The sequence below is a fragment of the Struthio camelus genome, chromosome 21, assembly GCF_040807025.1.
Source record: "Struthio camelus isolate bStrCam1 chromosome 21, bStrCam1.hap1, whole genome shotgun sequence".
NCBI classification, from domain to species: domain Eukaryota; kingdom Metazoa; phylum Chordata; class Aves; order Struthioniformes; family Struthionidae; genus Struthio; species Struthio camelus.
The window spans coordinates 5,517,493-5,540,184 of NC_090962.1; the positions used below are offsets into that span (position 1 = coordinate 5,517,493).

At 46.9% G+C, this 22,692-nt stretch overlaps 1 protein-coding gene across 8 annotated transcripts in view; it reads left to right on the forward strand.

Moving 5' to 3' along the window:
• The window catches only part of SPSB1 (splA/ryanodine receptor domain and SOCS box containing 1), a 42,346-nt gene extending 19,988 nt beyond the window's left edge, over window positions 1-22,358 (forward strand). For 2 of the 8 annotated variants that reach the window (XM_068915865.1, XM_068915866.1), the window contains exons 2-3: window positions 14,736-15,564; window positions 20,231-22,358. In XM_068915865.1, coding sequence (XP_068771966.1) covers window positions 14,871-15,564; window positions 20,231-20,358 — 822 coding nt within the window. In that variant the 5' untranslated portion in view covers window positions 14,736-14,870 and the 3' untranslated portion in view covers window positions 20,359-22,358. Of the gene's footprint in view, window positions 1-6,416; window positions 6,585-7,323; window positions 7,612-12,982; window positions 14,073-14,735; window positions 15,565-20,230 lie in introns of those variants that run through there. The other 6 variants (XM_068915869.1, XM_068915867.1, XM_068915870.1 and 3 more) reach the window with 6 other exon arrangements.
• Window positions 22,359-22,692: the final 334 nt, after the last annotated feature.

Below are 22,692 nucleotides of genomic sequence, written 5' to 3' on the forward strand. Positions count from 1 at the left end.
TCAGATTTGACCAGGCAGAAAAGGCTTCCAAAATCCTGAGTCAGGAAACCCATTAGCTCCCGACTGAGAGGCTTGGTTATTTCCTCCCTGAAAATTAGTGGCATGCGTGTGTAGGCTGGAATGGCAGTTTGTCTACATCCCATCCTCCTGAATGTAGTGGGAATGCAGTAGCATTTAGTTCAGTGACTGAGTGCAGACTGGAAAAAGGAGGATGAAAGTGATGAACTTGGAGGGAGGTGGATGGGGTGGAACGCAACTGAATGCAAGGAAGAGAAGGCCAGCTGAGCTGGTGAGGGAGATAGCTTTTCCTTCTCCAGTTTTACAGTTCCTTTACCTAACTGTTGCTTTCCTTAATGTCAGGGCCAAAGCAGCTTTTCTGTGAACAGGAACTGAATGCTGTGGGTATCAAGTGTGCTTGGCCTTGGAGTTTGATAACCTTCAGTGGTAGGCAGTTTGGGGCCTCCTCTGCGGTGCTGTCATTTGTCTTCACCTCTCTCCCTAATTCTCTCCCTGTGATGCAACAGTATGAAAAGTGTGCAACACATTAGGTCCTCTGCTCACGTTAAGAGCATTTTCCCCTACCCTACAGGGTAGGTTGGTAGCACTTAACTACTCTCTCAAATGGAGGAAGCTCAAATCTGAGGAAGTGGCAGGCTGAAGCTCCCTAGGCTGAGTGGCGATGAAGTGGGAATGGAACAGACGTTAGTGCCTCCTCAAAGGCCCCGATCTTACTGTAAGTGCACGTGCTGTTCTTGCCTCTTCCTCTTGAAGATCTTCTGTGTCTGTAGTGCAGCAGGAATCCAACCCTCTGCTTAGAGGGAGTGGAGAGACACTACTGTAGTGGACTGAGAATATGTCTCTAGTGCATGGCCCAGGTTCCAGCTGTGCTGTTTCCGTAGTCCTGATGACATTTGCACAAGTTCCCTCTGGCGTGGATGTATTTGATGTAGATGCATGTGCTGAAGCTTCAGACACAATAAACCTATTTGAGGGTAACAGGCTGAGTAATCTAGTGCTTGGCAGCTGCTCTGCTGTGGGGATTTTTGCTTTTCTGTTAGCAGGGCTTGTGACATCTTGAAATGAAAAGAGGAAGGAGAGGGCTGTAGCTGGGCAACAATAATATTAAAATAGCTCAAACTGCAAATGGTTTTCCCCAAGAGAAAAGGATCCTGCTGGACTCTGCATGGCTGCTGAGGGAGTAGGCTTTACTCCTTTTAGGAGCAGGGCCTGAAGTTCTGACAACCTGCTGTGTATCTTGCATTTTCAAGCTGTATCTGAGAAAATGCTGCTTTTCAGGACTGGAACCCCCCAAGTCCATGTGACTTGCTCTACAGCAAAGGCTCAGTTCCTGTTCTTATACAGGTAATAAGTACTTGTGCAGCTTTGTTCAACTCTTGACTGGATCTTTGTTTATGGAGGTGTGGTGCAATGCCTTGTTCAGCCCCTTGAAAGCAGCAAAGCAACTGTTCTGGAACAGAAGACTTCAAGACCACCAGCACATCCAGTAGCACTTCCACCATGGCTTTACTCTTAAGCCTGTGACTGACAAGCCCAAGCAATCTAGGAACCATGTTGCTTCCTCCACTCCTTCAAACACTTACAGTAGGTGAGATAGCCTTTTAAAAATCTCCTCCTAGGCAAAGGATAGCTAAATGGGAGGCTGACCTCCCCTGACCTGCAGGGGATGCAGAAGATGCAAATGTATACAGCACTGTTAATTTAGGTATTTGCAAGCTTTTTTGCTTTACCATGCTGTCACCTAGAGAGGAGGCAGAAGAGAAGTTTTGGTAAGGTGACTGCTGAGAACTCTGCCAAGGATTCCTTCTGCTAACATAGCTACTACTAGCATTAAACCAGTGGTTCATTGTTTCAAGGGGAAAAGGAGCGTTTTGGTACCAAAGCCTTTGTCCTGATGGCTGGTTCTGTTTGCCAATCTTGAAGTCTGGCCAGAAAAGAGCTTTTGATATGGGAATTGAAACTCTGGATAGAGGTAGGAACCTTGAAGTTTCATTTTTGTCTGCCCACTGCTCCCTTCTCCATCTACTGATCATCAGACAAAGCTAATCAATGAAGGTGGTTCTTGGATAGAAGGACATGAGGGCAGGACAGAGGGCTGTGTAGACTGCAAATCAGTGAACAGTGAAATTGCAAAAAGCAAGGAGTGCTTATGCAAGAGCAGCATGGCTCACTAGGGATTATGTGGATTTCTTTAATGCAAATAACTTTGAATGTAAACATCTGCTCTTTAAAACATGGTTGCTCAAAAGTGGAAGAAATGCCTTTCTAAATGCAGTCTATCTTGATGCTACAGCTCCAGTGCTTGAGGGAAGGAGGGGGGAAACATGAGGCATACATAGTGAAATGGCCGGGCACTGGCTTTAGAGTACTCCCAAGCACCCATGTTGAACTACTATCAGTGCTCTATCTGTTAAATCACTTCTTGAGGGTATGGCCAGCTAAAATAAGTGCTGTTTGCTTCTGCCTGTTTTGTGAGCTGGGGGCAACTGTCTGTAGGACTGGGCAGTGAACGAGCCTGGAGAATGGAGCTGGTTGAACAGAGTCTTCCTGGATTAGTTTCTCCAGTTCAGCCGTCAGTATGGCTGCATTGCTACTTGTGCTGCTACAGCAGGGCAAGGGAGTGGGATGGCAAGGGCTGGGGGAGAGACAGTGACCAATGGAGCAGCTCTACTGCAGGGTTGGACTGTGGTTTTAATGCACTGGAACGAGGCCTGGCTTGATGATAATCCTCTAGCCTTGCCAGTAACCCCAGTGAAGGGGTGTGTATGTTCCTGCTCCCCCTCTTCTTTCCAGTTCCAAAACAACTTTCAGTAGAAGCTCCAGACTAATTGCCCGACCTAGTTAGACTGAGTTTGAAATCCTGTTGAATAGGATGCTAAACGGAAAAGCGTTCTGGCTTAACCTTGCCGCAGCAGGTACCTTTCCACTCCCTTGTCTCGTTCCTCTTAATTTCCCTGATGCTGCTCAGGCCATCTTTTACTTATCCTCTGTAATAACTCTTGCTATTTAAATTCTAAGGCATGGTTCAAAGATGGGCTGTCTAAATACTTGTCCTTTTCTTAACTTTCTGCGAGGATGGACTGAATATAGAGCCCTGGAGGACCCCCAAGACCTGGAACTTCTCCCTGAGTAGCCATCTAACCTGCAGAAGAGATCTTCTGGAAAAGCTCCTCTGAGATGCTTCCCTGTTGGCTGCATTAGAATTTGGCAGGGTGCCTCTGTTGCTAGGTTTCTTGTACAGCCAAAATGACAGCCCTTGGCCCTGAAAGAGCTTTTATCGAAGGGCAATACTGTGTGGCACCTATGCACAGAAACTCCACTAATCCCTAGTTATAGAAGAACTTTTTAAAACTGGGCTACTCTTCAATTTGAGGAACGTGTGGCAGTAGTAGAGGGGCACGAAGTGGCTGCTAAAGAACAGGAAAGTTGTAAGACAAGCACTGTTAAACACAGCATGCCTGGTAGTTCAGTCCCCCAAACTTGTCTTTCAAGTGCAGCTTGTTTATAGAACTGGGAACTGTGTTTGCAATGTGCCAAGCCGAGAGCCTCAACCTTACTGAGGCATGAGGCTTCTTCTGGGAGCAGTGCTTGTTGACAGGCAAAGTTTCAATAGCATAAGGAGAAAGCCATCTGAAAGCCTGCAGGCAGGTACAAAGGTATAAGAAAGGTGATCCTCTGGACAGGGTTAAGAAAGGGGCTATGTATAGCCTTTCTTCCTGCTGCCTGTGACCTATTTCCCATAGCGCTTAATCTGCAAGCAGATTTCAGCCATCTCCTAAGAGCATGGAAAGGAACTGGAACCGCAAAAGCCTGTGCCTTCTGCGGCTGACTGCTGCTGTTCATGTAAGCCTAGTTTCTCTCCTTGGAATAAACTCTCCCAAGATTGGCATGGGTGGTTTCTTAAAGCAAAGACTATGCTGAAGCAACCTGGGAGAATCTTTCCATATAGTTCTGCCAGACCACCTTAATTTCAATACAAGCAAACCCTATCTACAGGAAAATGGGTTCTTGACAAGAACCCAATGAGAATAAAATCCCTCGTCTGAGTCTAGCCTGAAAGTGGTGCCATGAGCTAAGAAACAGCTTTGCCAAATGTGACTAGTGACATAAGACCCTGGTGTGCAAGAAGCCTGTCTCTTCTGACCTGGAAGGCATTTGATCTAGCACTTCTGTCTTCTCTAAATGGGTGTCTGCATGCTGAAGCATGTGGAGAACCTGCTATGCCAGTGGAGCATGTTGTAGCTGGAGAACTACAGCCTCAAACAAGCTGCTTAAACCAGTGAATCGGCTGTAAACAGCTTGCGCTGCAGAATGGCTGTGCTGATAACTGTGTGCAAAGCACTTTGAGCAGGAATAGGGCTATACGTAAGAGCTTAATTATTGCAGTAACCTATTATTTTTCCTCCAGGCTCCCCCTCTGCAGTGGCAGCGTTGCTTTGTGCCCTTGCTGCCTTGTCTCCCTATGCTTTCCTCAGGAAAAAGGAGAGCTGCGCAGACTTTCCTGCTCATATATCGCTATGTACAGGTGCTGTCTCGGCTCAGACATAACTGCCAAACCACAGCTTTTTGCTATTTCCTCAGAAAGAATCTATCTGGAGTGCAGAGCTATGGCTCAGCTCGCCACATCTGAACGTGTCCCCATGATAACCTGTCCATAACATCTGCCTTAAAAATAAGATGTCTGCAATCCATCTGTTTGCATTTTAGCTTGAGAGCCACAGGCAGGTGGCTGAGCTGCTAGCTGAGCTGACTGTCCTCCGAATGTGTGGCAGGCTGGCTTGTGGCACCAAGCGTGATTCAGATGCCGAGTTATACCTGAAACCTGAGCTTATCAAATTGGCTCTCTGGGTGTGTAAGCGCTGCCTGTAAATGGTCGCTAGAAACCATAGTTTGAAGCTGCTTCTGGAAAATAGCACTTCCCCAGTTGGCTACAAACAAGTATCCTGGACCAGCAGGATGTCAGAGAGGAGCAAAGGGGAGAGGTGTAAGGAAGGTCACTGCTGCAGCTGCAGATGGGGGACATGGGAAGGGACTCTGATTAAATTTCTCAGCACTTGGCTAAGATGCGGAGCTGTCAGTTCAGTGTGGGATGGTAAATTCTCAGGACTCCATCCTGCCTTGTGGGGGAAGAGCTTTAGTAGCTGGCTTTCTGGCCCATTCACTCTGTTACTTGCTGTGCATACTTGGCCAGAAGGCCTGAGAGAAGCCACAGTGAACTCGGTTACCCTTCTTGTTATGCCATGTAATGCCGCTTGCCTTGCAGTACGGGCTCTTACATGCCTGCATGGTAGTGTTACGTAGCGTTAGGGAAGTGGGCTGGGAGTTAAGTTCTGCTCTGTTGTACAACCAGTATGCTGCGAGATGAGAACAAATTTAACTCCTCTTACCACCTGTCTGTTACACTACCAATAAATGAACTACTTCTAGACAGTCTCGTTGTCCCGATTTAAGCAGTGTTTGCTCTGTAAAGGCCACAGGCCGTGAGTAAGAATAGAGGAGGGGAAAGGGACACAGTGGGAGACTAGGGGAGAAGCAGAAACTATATGCTGTTGGTAGTGCAGAGACCTAAACCCAGCAATAGAGCTTAAATTTATTGTTTAACCTACATTGCCTCGTAGTGCTGCTGGAATACTGAGAACAAAGCATCTTCCAAGTAGCTTCAGAAAAGGTACAGAGGAATTGCCCTAGAGTGCTGTTCAAAGTACTGAGCAGCTTTCTGCGCTGCCTGATCATGCCAAGAACATAATGGCCTCTTCAGAGGGAGGCAGGGGAGCAGAGGTCCTGATGAGATACTTCACTGCCATTTGTCCTTTAAGGAAGGAAAGATAGATGCTCAGCATCTTAGGAAGCAAACAAGGCAGTGAAGTGTACGCTGCAGAGCGCTCAGGCACGTGGGACGGATCAGAGATCACGGATCGTGCCCCTGGACAGAGCCATTATTGTCAGTATGGTGTGCTGCCACTATACCTGCAAGTACATGTTAGTCGTAAGTGGGAGAGGCTGTGGAAGACTACATAATCTGTAGTCATTCTGAGGGCATATTAGGCAAGAGAATCTAGCTTTAAGTACAGGGTTTGAGTAGAAAGGAGAACTTAAATGGACAAGACTTGGAGTTGTTAAGGCTTGGTGTGCACCAGAGATGGCATTGCCAGAGCAGGCAAGTGGCTGGAATCTGCCTCTGAGAAGCTCCTTTAAAGAGCCTTGATGAAACACTGCCTGTGCATGGTCCTTAACTTGCAGCTGGCATTTATGTGATCTCTAGGAGCTACCTTAAACGGAGCTGTGAAGGGTCTAATGACCTTTCTGAAACATCCACTAGGCTTCCTCTGTGAGAAAGAACAGCTGGAGTTCACTTTTTGTTTAAAGAAATATCTTAAGTTTCTCTGTGACCGGGATTGCCATTTGTAACTAGCCTTTAACAGCAGAGAACATGGCTGGCAGGAACTGGGGAACTCCTCTCCGACTTCCTTCCCTCCGTACAAGTGCTTTGCAAAGTAAACCTCTCTTCTGCTCTGCAGCCTTTTCTGCTAGGTTGCACAGCATTGCAGCTATCAGGAACTGCCTAGGTAGGTGGACAGTGGAAACTTCCTCGAGTTGGTCGCTTGTGGGTGGCTGCTTAGCAGAGGATTAACAGGCAGTTCTTGCCGTTCCAGATGTTACTTATTTAGATGTGCTGTTCTGGATAATTTCAGCGTTCCACTAGAGAACCAGCTGCTCTGTGGAGTATGAGAGGACACACTGCCCTCCTCATGCTGCCTTGCAACATTGCCAAAAAAAAAAAAAACAACTTAAATTTTTCTGCAGAAACGGTCTGGATCGTCCCAAGGAGGGGAACGCTGGATTGCTTATTGGTACGGACAGGTTTTTAATGGCCGCAAGTCCTAGCGGTGTTGTACAATGACAGGCTCTTGGCTTCCTCGGACGGAAGTCTTTACTGGTATGTCTCTGGGTGGGCGTTGCTATGCTGGCTCCCTAACGTAGAGGAGAGCAGAGCTCTTGATGTCCAAGATGGAACTTGCAGCTCAGTGGATGAACGAGGCTGTTGGCTTTGCGTGGTGGCTTGTTAGTTTTGTAGTCTAGTTACCACAAGCACTGCCAAATATTAAGAGTTTCATTCTCCCCATCCCAGGCGTATCTTGAACACGGTTATTTCAGTGGCCTTTTATTCTGGTGGAGGATTTTCCTTTGTGTTTGCTGGGACGTGTGCCATCTCTCTTGATTCTTCTTTCTTGCCCTACCCCTCTCATGATCTCACAGACTGGTTTCACTTTCTACAAAGGCCATGCAGCCCTGCCAACAACAGCTAAACTTGCAGAGCCAAGCTGCTGCTCTTGGGTAGGTGGGGCTGGGGAAGTTGCCTCTGTGGCAACCTTCTCTTGCTGCATAGAGCAAGGTAAATTAAGAGGCTGCCAGTGCTGCAAAAACCAGTGCTGTGCAATGAGGGTTGCCTGCCCAGCCCTGATCTAAGCAAAATTGCAACACTCTGAAACTACCTCTAACCATGTTGTCAGTGCAGTTGTTCCTGTCATCTGGTTTGTAGCTGCTCAGTAGTCTCTGCTAACACAGCACTGGAAGACTTCTTCAGCTGCATAGGTGAGCTTCCTCCCTCACCCCCAAGGTTTTGCTATGTCTCTAGTTTGGGGGGCGGGGAGGGGGGTATTGAAGCCTGAATGTTGGGGGAGTGGTTGCTTCAGGGCTGCTTGAGGTGTCCTAGATTTCCTGTGATCAGCTTGTGCAGTAGGCAGAAGTACACAGCACAAAGAAAGTGATGCGTTTTTGATATTAAGAATTAATGCCAAGGAAAGTGTAGCGCTGGTTATCTGGGGCATGTGATCAAGGGATCCGTTCTTAACATCATGACGAAAAGCTCTGGTGTTTAAGTAACTTCTGGAGCCCCCTGTTAAAGAAGGGGGAGGACGGCTCTGTGTGAAGGGTCTCTGCGGGGAGTTTGTGCACAACCAGCATGTAAAATCTTGTGAGGGATGGGAAAGGTGACCCCAGGTGAGCTGCTGCCCCCAGTGTAGTCAGCAAATCAGCAGTAATGCAGCCTCTATCAGTTGAGTTTCTTTGCTTATTGGCTTATGTGATGAATGTGCAGCCCAAGAAAATGGGCCAAGTTTACTTAATGTTTTTCTAGTAAAATAATGCTGGTCTGGAAACCTGGGCAAAGCTGCAGGTTTTTTCACAGCTTCCTCTGCAGGAGCTGTTTGGTATCCTGTAGTTCAGCTTTCCGAAGCAGGAAGAAAGTAAATGGCCATGTGCACAACATGGTTTTTCTCTTTCACATGAGGTGTTTTCTAGGCTGGAAGCCTTCAGGGTAGGGCTCTGATTCATTGTCTCTTAAAGCACCTACCAAACTCTGGCTGCTCTGACGTCTGGCCTCTTCCCTATAGAATTATTCTGTATAAATATTATGGGAAGAAAAGGAGCCAGAGTGAACTACCAGAACCAATAGACTTAAAGTAAAATTGAATCAGGAATCAAGGAATTTTAGGACCTTCATGTATGGATGTTTAAGGCCATCACATATTGATGTTCCAGACAGCTGTCCTATAGGTGTTGAGCTGCAGTGCAAGGGAAAGACCTGTTTGAGAAACTCCAGTTTCTCAAACTACACTCATCAAAATTTTTCATAACTGTCTAGAAGTGCTTCTGCTCTTTCCTTCTGGCGTAGTTGGCAACTGAAGAATGGTTTGCCATACCTGACCTCATGAAAACAGATGTTTTCAGTGGCTAAGTGACTGCCTCACAGGTGCTTGAACAACTGCAGGCACTTTCCTGTAAAAACCCTTTTATTTCCCCTTGCTTTGGAGAGGCTGTGCCTAAAACTCTAAGGGCTGCAGCTGGATGGTTGCTCTATGCGTTTTGGGACTTTGCATCACCCAGTCTAGCCTGAGCCTTTGGCATCACTTTGGCAGCACAGGATTTGGTTCGGCGGGGTTGGGGTTAATGGAACCAGCAGAGACACCAAGCCCCTCCGAACAGCTTGTGCCAAGACTTTGCCGTGTGGGGAGATGTTGCACTGGGACTTAGAGGACTGTTGCTTCTGTGGAAGCAGCTCCCAAAAGGAGCTGAAAATCTACACAGCAGCCTTTTCAAGTGCCTGTGTTACTTTGAGATGTAGCTACCTGAAATAACCTCCCACAATGTGATAAGGCTGACATGGGAACAGCCTTTTGGCTTCAGACAGAACAAGGAGGGCACCTCGGGTGAGTATTCTTTGGCTTAAGTTCACTGTAGTGATGGTTTGGATTGCGTTTCTAGCGTGCTCAGATGAGCTGAATGGGTTTGAACGCTGGTGCGTGTAGGAATGAGGTGAACAGGCCTGGAGCAAAAAAGCAGCCTCGTTCTGAACACGGGTGACTTTCTTTGAATCTAGCTGTATGGATTCTCTAAGGCGTATTGTTTAAACTACTGTCTGCAAGCTTTGCACAAGGTGTCCTCTCAGGTTTTGGAGGACCTTAGGGAAATAACTACTATTCTGCTAAATGCTAGCTATTTTGGGTTCGTATTGAGACACAAAATATCCTGCTGTGGATAGTCCAGAGTGCCCACCTGCATGGCCTCAGCCTAGCTGGGTTCTTGGCTGTGTTCTAGCAGTCCCTGCCTGCCGAAGGGGGACGAGTGGCCCTGGGCGCACAGGACGGCTCCGCTTTCTTGCGCGCAGCACTTCAGTGACGCTACTAAAACTGCAGGCAAACCTACTAAAGCTGTCAGGGAGAGGACTCTAGGTCTGGAGTGGGACGAGAGGAGGAATTGTATGTTGGAGAAGGGCAAGGCAAGCAGCCCTAGGAAAATGGGGGACAAGAAGCAGAGGAATTAAAGCAGGATGACTACCTCAGTTTGGGGAGGTCTGTGGTAGGCACTTAGTTTGCCTAGTTCATGTCAATGCCTAAATAGAAGGAGGGCTGGACACCTCAACTGCTGCCCTGGCTGCCGTATCCATTCCTTTCTTTGTAAAGCCTTGTAAAAGCTGTCTTCTCCCCATTCAGCAGCAGGGACTTTGACACCTTCCCTTGAAATGTCTTTGCTATCTCCTGCCTTGATCTATTTCTAGCAAGCGGTTGTTTTGAAACCTGGCATGTCTTTCTAGCATGGCAAATTGCCTGCTTGCTCTGAACAGCTAAAACTGGAGGGGGATCTAATTCTCCCTGAAAAAGCAGTAAGCATTTTGCTCAGAGACAGACTACCCTAATTGTGTTCCAAAGCTTTTAAGTCTGGAAGGCTAACAATAAAACTGCAAATAGCATGGGAACAAAACAGCATCGTGGGGAGGGGGTTATGTTTATAAAGCAGAGCAGAATTCCAGCAGACCTGAACGGTTGATGTGGTGGATTTATTTAATAAAAAAAAAGTACTTTCAGTGTTTGCATCTGCACTTAAACCTCTAACCATTCAAAGGCTTTGAGTAGCTGATTCCCTAGTATGTTTCTTTTTATGGCTGTCTGCACCTCATATCAAGCTGGCCAGAGCATTAATCCATTAAGTTTGGAGCTAAGCTTCTCTGTCCCTGTTCTGCTGAGGGAAAGCACCCGTGTGTGTAGTCTTGTGCATGAAGAAAATTTCCTTTAAAAGTATGGAGGAATTAATTGCGCCCCCAGATGGGGTAGGGTGAGGTGCCACTGTGCAGTTCTAGACCAGGCTAGCGCCAGGAACACCGGAGCCCGCTCTGAGCAGGGATCGCTGCCTTGCCCTAATAAGGAGCCAAACTGCACTTCAGTCTTGGTATATAGTGCTCAGTACCTGACCTGCTTTCACTCTAATCAACTCCTTTTTCCTTCCCCCTCTATTTCACTTCTGTATCCTGACTGTAACACTTCATCTAGAGTTAATAGTCTGCCTGGAGAAAGAGTCATAATTGAGGCATGTGATGAATAATCCTTGTCTTCAGGAAAGGTTGCTTCCTCTTCAGAGGAGGCAGTGAGACAGCACCCAGCCAAACGTGCTTTGGAAGTGCCTCTTGTCTTTTGCTGTGTTGATTCTCTTTGGTGCAGCAGCCTTGAGAAATATCATGAAGCTTATGGTGACAGGAGGCAAAAAAAAACGAACAGGGCATGGGTTTTTTCTAACCGGAGTGCAGAACTGCACTTTCTTTTCTCAAGCATTCTGGGCTCCAAAACAATCTGCACCGATACTCCTGCAGTCTGGCAGCCTGCTTTGTTTTGGTTGTTGCTTCCTATGCAGTGTTCTCACATGTACTGTACTGCTCTCAGGAAATCTCTGCCTCTCCTCCTTCTGCCAATGTTTTGTTCCTTTATCCTAACCGATGTTCCAACAGCTGGACTTGCCTGTAGACTTCCAAGTGCGCTGTAGCCAGCACCTTGTTGACAGCCTCTGTCCATGTGCCACAGGCCTTGGGAATGCCAGGTGGTTCATCTGGTGCTCGCTGCAGAAGGACACATGATTCAGATCTTCCGATCTCAGCCTGATGGTCTCTCTCCCAGCCTGAGCAGATGACTTGCACTGAAACCAAGTTGATGTCAGCCTCAGTTGCCAAAACTGAGCGCTTGAGTACACACAGGCATAAAGGCTTGAAAATGGGACAGTGGGGAGGATTGAGAGGAACTGCTGTTAAACCCTTGAATAGCTGCTTGCAGTACATGTGCTGAGTTGAAAAAGGCAGATCAAGCCACTTCCTAGACGGGTTTGTAGGAGTTGTTGCTATGTTGTGGTAATGTCTGTAGGAAACAACCACTATAGTGTATGTGAGTGTCAGTTCATGTCAGTGTCAGCTTGCTTTTTTGGTCCCTTCAGTGTGAGATGCTGCTGTTCCTTAGGCTCACAGAGGAAGGGAGGCTGTCCTTGGAGTGGTTGGGAGTGCCTGTGTGTCATGGAAATGCTTGGGCCCAAGCACCTGTGCTAGGTGTTGTCTGCCCCCCTAGCTGTGGGGCAGAACAGACACATCTGTGTTGTGGGGGGTGATGTGCTCCCTTAGTGTCAAGGTCTGGATTTGGAAGGCAAAATAGACCCTGAAATTTTCATGCTTAGAAGTTAGAAGAAGTATTAATATCATCTCTGGAGTGAATTGGAAAGAACCCCCCGAGGGGCTGAATAAGGACATCTTAAAGAGGTGCTGGCATTTGGTGACTGTGCCATCGCTGTTAATTTGTTTTGCAGTTAGTTACTTGCTTATTCTCAGCTGTCTGGCTTGCGTTCTTCAGGACTTGTTTTGATGTTGTGGATGGTGCTAACTGGATGGCCCTACAGGGTTTCTCCATTTTTGCCATCTTATCAACTGCTAATGTGGTAACTGGGTCTGATCTAAGTGGGAGTTGTTTGATGAACTGCTTTCTGTCCCTCAGTGCCATACATCTGAGGTCATTGGATGAGCCATACTGCTGCTATTTGAAATAGCTATGTTGCTGCTTAGTGATGTGCCTTTTAAAGAACTTCAAGGTGATTTTCCTCTCCCCACTTGACAAAAAAGAAGTGGGGAAGGGAAGGAAGAAAGTAGTTTTCGGGGGGGTTCTTTAAGAACTACCTGATTTGAGCTGTTTCGACTGTGTCCTCTGGGCTGCTAGTCAAACGCTGTAGAGAAGCTGGTGAATTGATCCCTAATCCAGAACATACACAATCTTTCCCTGTCTCCTTCTAGCTGAAGTTTTGCTGCTTATGTCCGGTAACCTTATTTTTAAACCAGATCTGATTCATGCTCTATTTTCCATGCCAGATGAGGTCCTGGTTGTGAGTAAGTGTTGTGACTGTAGCTGGCAGGAGCCCTGAGTGATTGCCTCACTCCAGGAAATGTTAAAATAACACTTTTTTTCTTAGAAAGCTAGTTCCCTCCCCTCCCACTTTTAATTCTTCTAATAGCTGCCCCCAGTTTGGCGGCTGTCATACAGAGGGTTGTTTGTGTTGCTGAGTGAGAGCAGAGCTGTTTGGGTGGATGTGGTCCTGGGGGGAAAAGGTATGCAAAGTGAGCCAGTCTCTCTAGGCTAACTGGCTTAAACTTTTTTTTTTTGAGGTTTCTCTGAGATTTGGAAGGAAAACTGCTCAACTGTGAGAAGAATCTTGCTCCTCCCCTTCGGCTCTGCATCTTAAGCTGGGATTTTTTTCCTCCTCTTGGAGAAGAGGAGCTGCCCCAACTGATGCCGCTCACTTGAGAGCAGTTAAAAAGTACGGCTTGTCTCTAAACTAGTGAATAGTGGGACCAGCACTGTTGAGGGCTGCTGCATGGCAGTGCAGCCCTTAGGACTGGGCACAGTGGATTTTGTCTGCTGCTTCGGACTTGCACAGTCAGGTCTCCGAGGTACTTTGCAAAGCTGGAGTGGGGTTGAAGGGAATTATTTCCTCAGACCAGTATCAGTGGCTGCTAGCTGTTTTGCTGCCTGATCCGTGGAAGGTTTGTAACTCTCCAGATGGAGGAGTGTTGTTGCCTGGTTCCTGCCTTGTTTGACGACTGCTATTGGGTGATTGTTTTGAATGCTTTTTTTTTTTTGAGCCGCTTAAGCATTGAGGGAAGAAAAAGCTATGTATGGATGGATGACAGCACGAGGCAATCCCTCTGTGTGTATGTTTGCAATATGTAATGTTTACTCTAAGGGATGCTTGCATTCTGGAGGTTCCCTAAGAACTCTGCTTTGCAACTGTCAGCCAAAAAAGGAAGTCTGGAATTTAGTCATCTTCATCTAGTCTCTGTGTGAGATCTGAGAGCACTGCAAAGGAAGCACTTGCCGGAGTACCGGCTAGAAGAACACCAGGTGGTGAACCGGTGCGCTGCTGTTGCATGAATGAGCTGTTCTGGCCCCTGGAAAAATGTCGGTACTAGGCTTTTGCAGTGCCTGTTCTCGTTGCCAGCCTGTGGTGATCCTCTCGAGCTGGAACACAAATGCATCCCTCCTGAAATGAAGCCTGCTTTCCATTCCCTATAGGGAAAGCTGCTCTTACTGAATGGTATCCTTCAAAAGGCTAGTTCCGACATCTCTACAGCAGAAGAAAATTGACTGGAGTTGTTTGGAACTTTTTCTTTGAGTATTAGATACTTTGTGTTTTGACCCCTTTGTGGGGAGCTGTAGAGATGGCTTCGGCGTATCCAACTGGAAAGGAACTCCAAGGTGGGTGGAAGGAGCTGGTATAGTACATGCCAGCAGGCAGCCAGGGCCCTCACTGGGCTGTCTTGCTCAGCTTGGCCTGTGGGTATGAACTAGAGCTGGGAGACTAGGCAAAACTATATTTATAAAAGACATTGTTTTCAGCCTTCCTACCTACTGAAGACCATCAGGAGGGATGTAAGTCTCTAGCATTACTGTGCCTCGGGCTCCAGGTCTTCTGTGTGGAAAACTTAAGGGAAGGGTTTCTTCTAGCCTGGACAGCACATGGGTCACCATGATGTGAAACTAAGGGTAGCTGGAGGCAGCCTGATTACCTGAGGCTTAATGGTGCAGTAATAAGTCATAAGGAGCAGTGTGCTCCCTGCAAAGGGAAGATGAGCTCTGGTGGCTCTGCGTCCGCGCCCCCCTTAAGCAGAGGAGCAGAAATTCAAGCACCTTTCTGAAGAGGATATTGGAGACTTAGCATATGGATCAAACAGAATTTTAGAGAGTATAGCACTTTCTGCTGTGCGTGGTGTACTGCGTAAATGGTATGCATTACCCTTGCTCCCTCACGGACAAGAAGGGGGAGCTGGCAGGCTAAACGGAGCAAGTGTTCTGTAAATGTTGCCTACAAGGCTGTATGTGCTAATGTTTAACTCTCTTGTTTTTCTTTCCATCCATTAGGCAATACTGACCAGTGCACATCTTGACAAGGTCTCCTAGCAACCTTTTCTGCAGGGCTGAATGACAGCAGGAGCAGCAGGGTAAATTGATGAGCTTGCCTGGGGAGCCTATAAATAGGCAAAATCGGAACACACAATGGGTCAGAAGGTCACAGGTGGGATAAAGACTGTGGATATGAGGGACCCTGTATACAGGCCACTGAAGCAGGAGCTCCAGGGACTCGACTACAGCAAACCCACACGTTTGGACTTGCTACTGGACATGCCTCCGGTATCCTATGAAGTCCAGCTATTGCATTCATGGAACAACGATGACCGCTCGCTGAATGTCTTTGTGAAAGAGGATGACAAACTCATATTTCACCGGCATCCGGTGGCTCAGAGCACAGACGCCATCAGAGGCAAAGTGGGATATACACGAGGACTGCACGTGTGGCAGATCACGTGGGCGATGAGGCAGCGAGGCACGCATGCTGTGGTAGGGGTGGCAACAGCAGATGCCCCTTTGCATTCTGTAGGTTATACCACACTTGTGGGAAATAACCACGAATCTTGGGGGTGGGACCTTGGGCGCAACCGACTGTACCACGATGGGAAGAACCAGCCCAGTAAAACCTACCCTGCCTTCTTAGAACCAGATGAAACTTTCATTGTGCCGGACTCCTTCCTCGTTGTTCTGGACATGGACGATGGGACACTGAGCTTCATTGTAGATGGGCAATACATGGGTGTTGCGTTTCGGGGACTCAAAGGGAAAAAGCTATATCCAGTGGTAAGCGCAGTGTGGGGGCACTGTGAAATACGGATGCGCTACTTGAATGGACTTGACCGTGAGTATAACTCCCTGTATTTTTTTTTTTCAAATAGCACAGATCTGTGGGCTACTTAGGTGCAGGGTCACCACCCCCCCCCACCCCCCCAGGAGGGCTTTTAGAGGGTGAGGTTTTTGTGTCTGCCTTGGGGCTAGCTACATCTATGAATCCTTAAGGGCTGATTCAAAGGAGCTGGGAACACGTGTTGTTACCATGGCACTGCAGGGAGCAAGCAGGGCATGGAAAGATAGTATGGCAGGGGAAGATGTTATTGGCTACTTGCTGGCTATCTATCTGGATAGCTGACAAGCTTTTGTTTCTGTATTGCTACTAAAATCTCAGCAGGGATGTCCTTTTGAAGGTTGCATTGTTTGCAGTGTAATCCTGGTGCTTCTCTACAGGGAGCAGTCCCTGAGGCGCACTCACTTTCCTTAGATGCCTGATGAAGGGACTCCTAAAATCCCCTGCAGGCAAGAACGGGAAGACTTGTTGCTGTCTGGTCAAATGGGAACATCACATCGTTCAAGAAAGTAGCTTATTCTCTTGCTGCTTTCAGGGCAGGAAGTGCTGATTTCTACTGTGGGGCTGAGTATTGTAGCCAGCACAGTTTGTGCCAGGTCTTCTAAGAGGGACATCAATTCCTAGCTAAGCTTAGTAATAGGTTTGGCTGTCCAAATGTGCAGAAAAGTCTGTTCTCTCTCGTAGTCAGAGGTTCCCATTGGGCCTGCCTGACTCAGTCATATGGGTGGGGCGGAGGAAGAGGTGAAGGAAGTGGATTAAAATTTGAATTTATGTTGTTACTGAAATACATTTGGCAGAGTTGTTATGAAAAGGGTAGTGTGCTTCCCCTGCATTCCAGAGCAGTGTCTGCTCAAAGGCTGTAGCATACTGGATTCCTTTATTTGTGAGCAGAATGTGTTTATTCTAATGCTGGGCCAGCAACGGCAAACTCCTGGCACTGGTGACATGAGGTACAGTAAAGCTGGCACTAGGCACCAAAATTCAGCTAGGACAAACTTTCTTTTTAAGAACTCTCACAGAATAACCCGAAAAGCCTTGCTAAGGGGTTAAGAGCTAAATCCACAAATGCTTCGAGAATTATGCTTCAACTCGGCAAGACCAAGCGGAGGTACCCTAGATCCACAGACCTGCAGGCTGAAAGCAGTGCATGTTGTTCAGAGACCAAAGGAAAAGGCACCAGATAGCATCTCATGCTGCTTAAACACCTCTGTTAAACTCCTAGTTCTCCTTAACCACTGGGGTTATAGGCATAATCTCCTGACGATACTTCAGGAGGAAGGTACTTTAAGTTAGGTAAGTCCTATTTGGTTGTGTTGAAGTAAGTGAACATCTGCATGCAACAGGGTATTCCCAGGGCACTGGTAAAGCTTGGACCAAGCTGGATCCAAGTGGAAGTCTGCACAGTTTAGTCTTTTGCAGTTTGGCTTGTCAGACGTGAGGAATAAGATCTGAACGGTTCTGCTGTGTTTCTTGGCTCTCCAGCTGTTGAGTCTCAAAACTGGTTAAAAACCAGGGTGATGGGACACAAGTCTTGAATATTCAGCTTATTCTGTCATGGAGTATCTAATGCCTAAATTCTATAAGAAGCAACTGACTTAAGTCCTTATGTTTATCTGTTGAGATGCTCTATCGTGGCTGCTGTCTCCATCACGAGCCACAACATAACTGATCTCTTCCAAGGAAGATTTAGCTCTGGAGGAATTCTTGAGTTTGGTGCTGTCCCTCAAGTAGGGGTATTGTTCAGCTGGTTTTTGCTACTATTTTCTGTTTGCAGGACTGGAGTGATTAGGTGGAAAGGTCTTTCCAGTGTCTACAGTGGATGTTAAGTACTTAAGTGCATGTTAAGTTAAGACACCATCTCTTAGTGCTCAGCATAGGTGTCTGCCTCCCACAAATTACTTTATTCTTTTTTTCCTGCAGCCAACCCTGTTCCTATCAGCTTTTAGCAGATGAGCTCAGAGCAGGAATAGCGGAACAGCCCTGGAGAATCGGATTCTTGAATTGAGAGCCCTTGGCAAAACGCTTGCTCACACCAGCAGGAAGGAGCCCAGCTCGTTCTGCCACACAATGGCTGAAGGAACGGCAGGAGCTGCAGTAACCAGGCTTTGCAAGGGTCAAAAGCCAAAACCTGCAGCTCCCCTCAGAGCCAGCAAGTCTGTGGAGTTGTCGGCACAGAACTGCACTTAGCAAGGAAACAGCCACCTCCTGTATTGGATTTGGTTGTAATGTGCTCTCAGCATAGAAGCGAATCATGGGCATGAGGCCAGGAATGACAGGATGCTATTTTGGCACAGATAGAAAGAAGGTGTCTGGCTCTAACCACTTCTGAGTGTTCAATAGCCGCACTGTGTCCAGTGATTGTAGTGCTAGTGAATGAAAGGAGGTCAGACACATGCGTGCTTGCTTTCTTGGTCTATCTTTTGTCAGACTGGGTTATCAGTGCAAACTAGATGAGGATCAAGTTCTTCATCTCTTTGGGAAGAAGATCCTCTTTTTAAGGCCATTAAACTGGAATGTGTTTGTTATGCTAATGCTTATAGGCCTTGAAGGTCAGGGCCCCTTGTCCTGGGTGTTGGCTAGACAAGGACTGTGCGCTTCAGCACAGTGACTGTATTGAAGCAATCTTTACGTGGAGCAGGAGGAGATGGGACAGACCTAGACGCCAGCATATTTGTGCCCCAGCAGTTTAAGAATAAGCTACACTGGAAAGTACCAAAGGAGTGCTGCCAATAATGGATTCTTCTGGCAGTGTTGCAGCCAGAGCCGAGACGTGCAGCGCTGCTGTACGGAGACCCATCCCTGCAGAAGAGGCAGTGTGGGTCTTGGAGTAGGTCATTAGCAGGCAAGACCTGCAGTGCTTTGGGCTGGGTGCAGCTATGCTCTGCCTGAAGGTGCTGAGCAGCTGTGGGGCTGTTGTCACTTCATGAGGCGGAGCAGATGTGACTAATGGTGGGGCTGGGGATGAAGCAGCGCTGCCCTGATGGATCTATTTGCTGATTGATGTCCACCCAGCTATCACTGCTGAAGGGATGTGCAGAGAGGAATAACACCTTGAATAATTAATGGTTGAAGCACTGGGAGAACTGCTAGAAAAAGCACTGTACTGCAGCTTCCCCTGCAGCAGCTAACAGTCTGTGATCTGTAATGGGGGACACAGGGCATTAGTTGAGCTCTTTGGCTGTGAACTTGAGGGGGAGACAGCCCAATTCAAGAGCGTGATTCCTGACTTCACTACCACGTTCCTCCTCAGTTAGCAGACTCCTCACAAACTTTTTGCTGAAAAAGGGATTAAAAACTAGCTGTCTGCTTTTTCACTGGAAATGTTCTCTACATGGAGCAGTCTGAGTATTTTCATTTTCCAGAGTAGAATCGGGATGTGGCCTGATTGGAGGCTACTGACAACACTTCTGTCTGAGCTTTTCAATGCTCCCTGGTCTATGAACCTGGAAGGAAGGGGTTTTATCCATCTTACTGGTGGAATGAATACTGGTAAGAAATGCAGTAACGTGATCATGTCCAGGAGAATTAAGCTTTCACTGTCTCAGCTGTTCAAAACTGCTGTATGAAGTAAATTAATTTGGCTTGGAGCAGTGGCAGTTAGAGCAGTTGGCACCTATTAAAGTTCCTGAAAACTGTAGCTTCCCAGGCAAGCATTTCCATTCCTGTGGATGTTTTTTAGGTGTCTCTGGTCTGAGATGTCTCTAAAGGAAATTTTTAAATGGTGCATGCCAAGTACTCAGGTATTAAAGGTTGTCTAGTGATCTCCTTAATTCAGGATGCCTTTGTGTTTAGCTGTGTCCTGGGCGAGTGGGACCCTTCAGCCTTGAGCAATGTGCTGTGCGTAGGTGAGCCTGGGCAGCTTCAGGAACAGAAGCTGCGGGGGGGGGGGGGGGGGGGGGGGGGTGGAAATCCCTTCTCCCTTCTGTGCAGCTCTGTGTTCACTCTAGCTTTGACCTCGGAGTCCCCTTTATGTTGTGAATGACTCTTCAGCATCAAAGGGCCCAATATGCCATGTTTGAAAAATTAGTATTATCCTGTTTAGTGTTTAAAGTATAGGATGCAGAAATGGTAGCCAAAAGCTTGTCATTTTCCTAGGTGTTTATGATGCAGGAGAGCTTCCTCTGATGGAAGCTGTCACACTATGTTCAAGTGTAGTGACATGATGCTTAACAGATGGCTTTATTCTTCTCATGGGGATCATGTGGTGGAAATGAAGGGGTTGACAGCTGTCATAGTACTAGAGAAGAAACACAAATCATAGTTCTTTCTGTGTACCTATATCACAAAGTGCTATCAAACCGTGCTGTAGTCTTTTATTTTTAGTGAACCTCTTACAAAGGTTTTTGGATACTGCCATGAGAGGCACAAGCTAAAGACGTATGTTTTCAGACTTCATTGGTATTGCAGAGAGAACTTCCTTAAGTGATTCTAATGCTTTTTCCTTCACACAAATGTGTAGCTCTAAATACCGTCTACAGAAAGTCATCCTCTGCCTGTGTATTTGACATGCTGATGTTGCTGATTGAGTGCCGAATGTCTTGGGTCTTGTGAACAGGCCCAGCATTTACTTCTGTTCATATCTTTCTGGGGATTTTTAGAGCTAGCAAAGTGAATGTGTAGCTTACGAGTTGGGAGGCTAATGTTTTGGGTGTTTTTCTTCCAGCTGAACCACTGCCTCTGATGGACTTGTGTCGGCGAGCTGTGAGGCTTGCTCTGGGCAAGGAAAGACTGAATGAGATCCCTACACTGCCACTGCCAGCTTCCCTCAAGAGTTATCTGCTCTACCAATGACCTTCATGTTCAAGGACAGAGCTGGAACCAAGGCAAAAAATCTGGAGCTGACCCACTGGTCAACGGGTTTGCCGCCCTCACGCCATCGCTACTGTTGGAACTCCTTGGCCAAAGTACCCCTGTCAGCGCTAAAGCGAATTCTCAAATAATCCTTGTTTCACAAGTAAAATGAGCATTTTGTTCTTTGGAAGTTGCTTCTCCAGCACACTTGCGAAAGGAACCTTTACAGAAGCTCTGTGCTTCCCTGCTTCTCCGGATAAAGGCTGTACTGGATCCTTTGGGTTGTAGAGCCTACGAGTGAATTATTCCTCTGTGCCAGCCAAAGGGGAGAGCATGGATTGGGGGAAGGGAAGTCAGTAGAGTGGAGGTCTTAAGACCAGGTGCTAAGAACGGAAAGGCGCAGGGTGGCCAGCAGAGTTGGGAAGAGTCTGGAATACCAAGAGGAATTACCAGTGGGATGTTAAAACCAAAAAAAAAAAAATACATATATAAAACCAACAAGAACCTGAAACACCAAAACCAAGAACCTTTCCACCAGGACGCTTCAGTTTGAGAAGGCGGTTACGTAGCTGATGTCTGCCTGTCTCTGTCAGGACTTCTCAACATGTTCTGAGGTTATTTAATAGACAGTGAATCTTGCTTACTTGTTTCTGCCATTATTGCTGTCCCAGTTCTCCTGCTGTTTGTCCTGCCTTTTCTTAGTGGGTGTGACTCTGCTGACTGAGCAGTCATCCCATGTCTTCACTTGCCTTCTTTCTGTTGACTTAAAACTGCAGTTTTAAGTCAGGGAGTAAGGGGGTTCCTTGCCAGTGTGGGGACAGGGAAAGGACAAACTTGTCCTGCAATATAAGCCAGGCTGGTTGAGCTGAGACTCGTTGCACAGCTACAGGCCTTGCCTTCTTAAGTCTGCTTTCTGTATAGCCTCTCTCTGTTAGGGCTTTAGAAACACATACTGAAGTGTTCCTCTAATGTCTCTGCCAGGGTATTCTTTTAAAGCTGCTTAAAGTCCTCCAAACCAGGCTTTGTCCTGTCATAGACCATGAGCCTAATCTCCTTTCAGCTATGCAGCGGGAATAGTTCTCCCTGTTCCTTGCTTGGGAATGGGAAGATCTCCCAGAGAGGGAGGTAGCAGTGTAGCTGCAGAATTGCCATCAGCAGACTAGAAATCCAGAAGCTGGTGGCTGCTGCAGAATAACGTAACTTGTGAGGCTTTAACAGAGCCACGTGGGGGTGACCTTCAGGCCCAGGAAGAAGAAAGGGAACCCCTCCAGAGCCAGGAGGGGGGAACTGCAATAAACAACAGGACAAGCAATTCAGGCAAAATCAGCACATCCCAAATAAAGATTCTTGCCTCAGTAGCCAAGGAAAGAGAGGATCAGAGCGCTCTCTTGATGTCTCCACAGGCTACTATGCTGCCTTTCTGGGGTTATTTTGCACATTTCTTTGTCTTGAAAAAATGTTTGTGTGGTTGGGTGTTTTTTTTGCTCTTGAGTTATTCCTTCAGTTCTGTGTAGGTACAAATGAGTTTAGTGGTTGAAAATGTTAATATATATATTTGTGGTGTATGTATAAGAACCATGTTTTAAACAGCTGCTGTAGGGTACCTTTTTTAAAAATAAACTACTTGCATAGTATATTTTTTAAAGCACAGAATTGGTGCCAAGACTGGGTGGGGTGTGATGCGCCCCTTTTTATAATCTTGTATATTTTTTTTTAACATAGGGGTTTGTACTAGTTTCTGTTACAGGGTGGGACACAAGTTGCACAAGAAAATTCAGTGTGTATGAAGCCCTATCTGGTTGCCTTCAACTTGAACCAGTGTCTTCCGTTAACTCCAGGGAAGCCTCTGTGTTCTTCCCACTTCTAATGTTCTTTGCGCTCTCTTGTCTCCATCTCCTCTCACTTCCCTAGTATGTTGCTTTGTACAATTTTAAATTCTCACTTTCTATTTTATGGCTGTAGATAATATTCAGTAACCTAATAAACTTTATTCAATATTACTTGGTGCTGGTTTTTATATGCATGACATGATCAGACCTCCTTCCTACCTAGCCTCCTTATGCTAGGCTTATTCCAGAGAACCCATCCCAAGCAGTTAAAGCAAAGGGTGATGGCCTTGTCTTTGCTTAAGAGAATAACAAATCAAAGCTGGCCTTTAAGAGCTATGTACGGGAGGAGGGTGAGCAGCAGCTATACCCACAAGTGGTAGGGTGTGGGAACCTGCCATCTTGCGCATCTGCTACTGGTGCCTGGAAATGGCTGTTCCAGCCATAGTAGAATGAAATTTGGGGTGACAGTCCAGCCTTGGCTTTCCTACTTTAATGTGGCTTACAG